Genomic DNA, 4,018 nt, shown 5'->3' with positions numbered 1-4,018 from the left:
GTTTCTCATAAAGGGGTTTTGAACCGCTCTTTGTCTGGCTTGTCACTCAGGACCTGTCTGCCATGGGAGACCCTACTAGGGGCAGAAGCCCCCGACAGCATAGCTCCTGAGATCACTCAAGCACTCAAAAACTATTAAAAACTATTTGATATATTTCCATTTAAAGAGATACACTTTTCATGTTTCTTCTTCTCTTTTTGGTGCTTTTGGTTCACTTCTTGTTAGTTCTTGCCGGTTGGAGAACAGATACAGAGTGACATCCTAAAAAAGTGGAGTCTGATGTGAAGGAAGACCAGGCTAACCTTCATCCTCCTCACTTCTGATCCATCATGGACTCTTAAGAGTTCCAGGAGCTGTGTGGGTTCCTGAGCACTCGCTATGAGGAACAGCTCATGTTTCCCTGGTCCTCCATGTGTTCCCCCCTGCAGCCTCCAGTGGACCTCTGAGCTCCGGCTGCAGAAAGCCGTCGTCGGGCCTGCAGCTCCTCTTTTCATTAGCATACTAATTGATCTTTGCGACGACCCGGGTCTCATCAGCAGGAGCATTCACAGCCTCTTACACACAGATCTGGTTTTAATAACCTTCTCTGTGTTTAGGACAAGACAGCAGGCTGTCGGCGGCGAGCTCGGCCTGGTGTAATCTGCCCCCTCATTTATTGCCGCCCCCGCCTCATTGTTCGACGTGAAAAAAAAAAAATTTGCAGCAGGCGGCGCCTTCTGTTCTGCAGCTTGGCCCTTGATGGTGGAGGCCCTCAGAGGTCAGCAGAGGTCGAGGGAAATATGAAGGCACCTTAGCCTCATTCAACAGCGTCGTGCCCCCCCCCACTCTAGAGTCTCCATACAGGGGTGCATTTCTGTGTGAGGATGGAAGTGGAGAATTGAGCTTCATCTGAACACGGTGGATCTCATTTGTTCTGAAGTCTTAAGTTCATCGGGCCTGGTTTGAATGAATGAATCAATCCTAGAACAAAGTTGGTGAACGTCTGCGTCTTCTGAGGAGATGATTTCATCAGAACAGTGACCCGTTTGGACCAGCACAAGCAGCCCAGCACTTCAAATGTCACATTTTAGCTCATGTTCTGATGAAATCCATAATGTTAGGAATTCTTGGATCTTTTGGATCCAAGAAATCTGAGACTTTCAAACAACTCTTTAAAAAAAAAAAATCTCCCATCACTTTATATCATTTGGAAATGTTTTTACAAAAGATGAGACGAACTTAAAAGATCCTAACTCAAAACTAGCTTCAATGGGCAGGTTTTGACTAAAAGCTGGGAGTTTTCTTTGCCCTTCCAGTTTTTTCCTTCAGCCTCCTGCAGGAAAGTTCCCATCTGAGCAGCTGGAAAAGAAGGCAGCATCTTTTGGCCTTTTTTTGGCTGGGAAGTGTGAGAGCAGGTGGAGCTCATGCCTAAGCAGAACTCACTCAGTCTGCTCTCCATCATGTGGACAGCAGATGAGCTGCTTCTCCTCTGCTCACCCTCCTGGAGTCGCTGGTCACAGAGAAGGAGTCGCTCCTGGGAGACAGCAGGTCGCAGCAGTTCATGTCTGCTCCGTCACCGCCAAAGCTGGGGGAGCTGATGACCAGGTCTGCAGGTCTCTGAGCTCTCCGAGAAGCTGCTACTGCAGCAGGCGTCACTCGACGGGACTGAAACACAAGCAGGTGTTGATGTGTCGAACAGTTTCACGGTATTCTCCAAGAAACACAGGAAGTAGGGATGCAATGGATATAGATATGTGTTGAAAAATCCATCTTCAGATACAAACAAGATTATGTTAGTAAAAGGTATTAAATCAATTGGGAAGCAAATAATCAGTTTCTCTTCATGTTGTGTCTTTACTGTTTTTGCCTTTTTATGTACTAACAAAAAGACGTCCAATCACAAGCTTGCTTACACTAAGTCGACTCTGTTTCAAGTGGCTGAAGGTGAACCGCAGTGAGGGATGTGTTCACTTAACATATAATAACCATTTCTTTTAATGTTAGCTTAATATTTGAAGTTGTTATGTCAAATACATTTTGTTTGTTTGTTTGTAGGTTAATTGAATCATTTATATATGGATTTGTTGACCATTTGAGAGGAAAAGATACAAAACCCTAACAGGAAGTGATGAAACGGTGCAACTTTAATGCAACCTATAGCTTTAAACAAACAGCGGTTGTCTTTTTCTAGGCTGCACCTGAGATCGTGAATAACTTCCTTCCATTGAACAATTATAACATCTTTGAGGGTTTCAGGAAGGATTTAGAGGGCTGCTCTGTTAAGAAGGATCTACTCATTGCTTAAAAATTATTATTTTAGAATTCATTGCTGCTGATTTTTTAACATAAAGGGTGAAACATTTCAGTTTGATTTGACAGATTCCAGTTTGTTCATGAAAATGATGAATTCCTCACACTGTAGAATCAGCCGTAGTGATCATCAAGCTTCTCTTCTTGGTCCAATCCTGTTAAGTCTTTTCATGCTTCCAGTGGGAAAACATTTTATTAAGAACAATAAAGCAAATTGGTGATGCTGAAAGCATTAAAGACCTACTCTGAACATATATATATATATATATATATATATATATATATGTATATATTCCACTTTTATGCACAGAGTTTTCATAAAAACTGCAAATAAAAGTAAATAAAGAGAAGAAAAATATTTTAAACTGATCTGCTCTGATGTTTTGGACTTTGTCATGAATGAGCGACCATAACTCGGCTCTCAGGTGGAGCTGAAGAGCAGAAGCAGCCCGTCTGCTGCACCACGCCAAGCCGTGTTTCTCAAACAGCATCCGCATTAACACATAAGAGAGTTTTCAGCTCGACTAAATGTCTAAGCGAGGTTTTGTGGATCTGTAAATGAAAGGAAGCGGGTGAAAAGTTTCTCCTGTTTGGAACAATTATTGATTGCAGCTGACGACAGCAGCAGACTCCTCACGGAGCTGTGACGGTCCTTTAAGTGCGGTCCCAGGAGGGCTTATTATCCTTCTGCTACACTGATAAAACACGTCACAGCTATCATTGTCATCTCTGCTAATTATTTCCGGAATTGCGTGACGGTCGCTGTAAACAGCTTTGACAGCAGTTTGTTCTTCAAACGAGAGCTTCAGTCCAGGCTGAATCACACGGAGGCCTCGGTTTGCCGTCTGAGGTGCTGTGTGGTGAACGGTTCCTCACTTTCTTCAAGGAGACATGAGACGGAGGTTGGATTGATGGTGGGGGTCGGTCATTCAGCTCCCGTGGATCACAGGTGAGCAGCAGCTGCTTCAGGTGAATGAAGACAAAACCTGATGATACCAAGCGGTTTAGGAGTCTTCGTCAGAAGATGAAGACAGAGTTGAGGTGTGTTTGCAGACGTCAAAGTGAATGACTTCTCTGTGGATGAAAGGGATCTGAGAGGTCCAGAATGACAGCAGAAGGATGCTGGGAGCTGCTGACAGCAGGTGAATATACACCTTGATTTTAGGGTTGATACCAGCGTGTTAAGAGTGAAGAGAAGCTTCTGTCAGGAGGCTTCAGATCTCCAGTCAATAAAAACTGCTCTGAAACAAACAACTGACAGAACAAATTCATCTCACTGAAACGGGAAGCAAGAGAACGCAAATTTCACTTTCAGATGTGTTTAGGAAGAGGGAGAGACTTTTCAACCAGACTGCAGGGGGCAACACACTCGTATCCTCACAATCTATGTAGAGTTTCATCAGATTTAGCCAAAAGTCTTTCTGGATTTTAGGCTGAACCAGAAAACACAAACGTGACCAAAACTCTGCTTTATAAGGCAAATATATCTGCTGTCCTGTGATCTGTTTATTATGGAGCCCTAAACGTTGATGTTCAAAAAATATATATAAATTATTCACTCAAATTAATAATCTAATCTGTGTTTTATGCATAGAAATTAGTATTTTATAGGCACAAATTAGCATCGTATGATCATCAGTTCCAACCAGAGGTGGGGACTCGAGTCACATGACTTGGACTCGAGTCAGACTCGAGTCATGAATTTGACGACTTTAGACTCGACTTGGAC

At 43.2% G+C, this 4,018-nt stretch overlaps 1 protein-coding gene across 1 annotated transcript in view; it reads right to left on the bottom strand.

The window, feature by feature from the left end:
* LOC112151890 overlaps window positions 1-4,018 on the bottom strand; it is a gene marked incomplete at its 5' end in the record, with an annotated part of 24,143 nt that overhangs the window by 13,787 nt on the left and 6,338 nt on the right. Inside the window, 1 exon segment of the mRNA XM_036212511.1 lies at window positions 1,477-1,644. Coding sequence (XP_036068404.1) covers window positions 1,477-1,644 — 168 coding nt within the window.

Source organism: Oryzias melastigma, linkage group LG6 (assembly GCF_002922805.2).
Source record: "Oryzias melastigma strain HK-1 linkage group LG6, ASM292280v2, whole genome shotgun sequence".
NCBI classification, from domain to species: Eukaryota; Metazoa; Chordata; class Actinopteri; order Beloniformes; family Adrianichthyidae; genus Oryzias; species Oryzias melastigma.
This window is presented reverse-complemented; position numbering and strand designations above follow the sequence as displayed.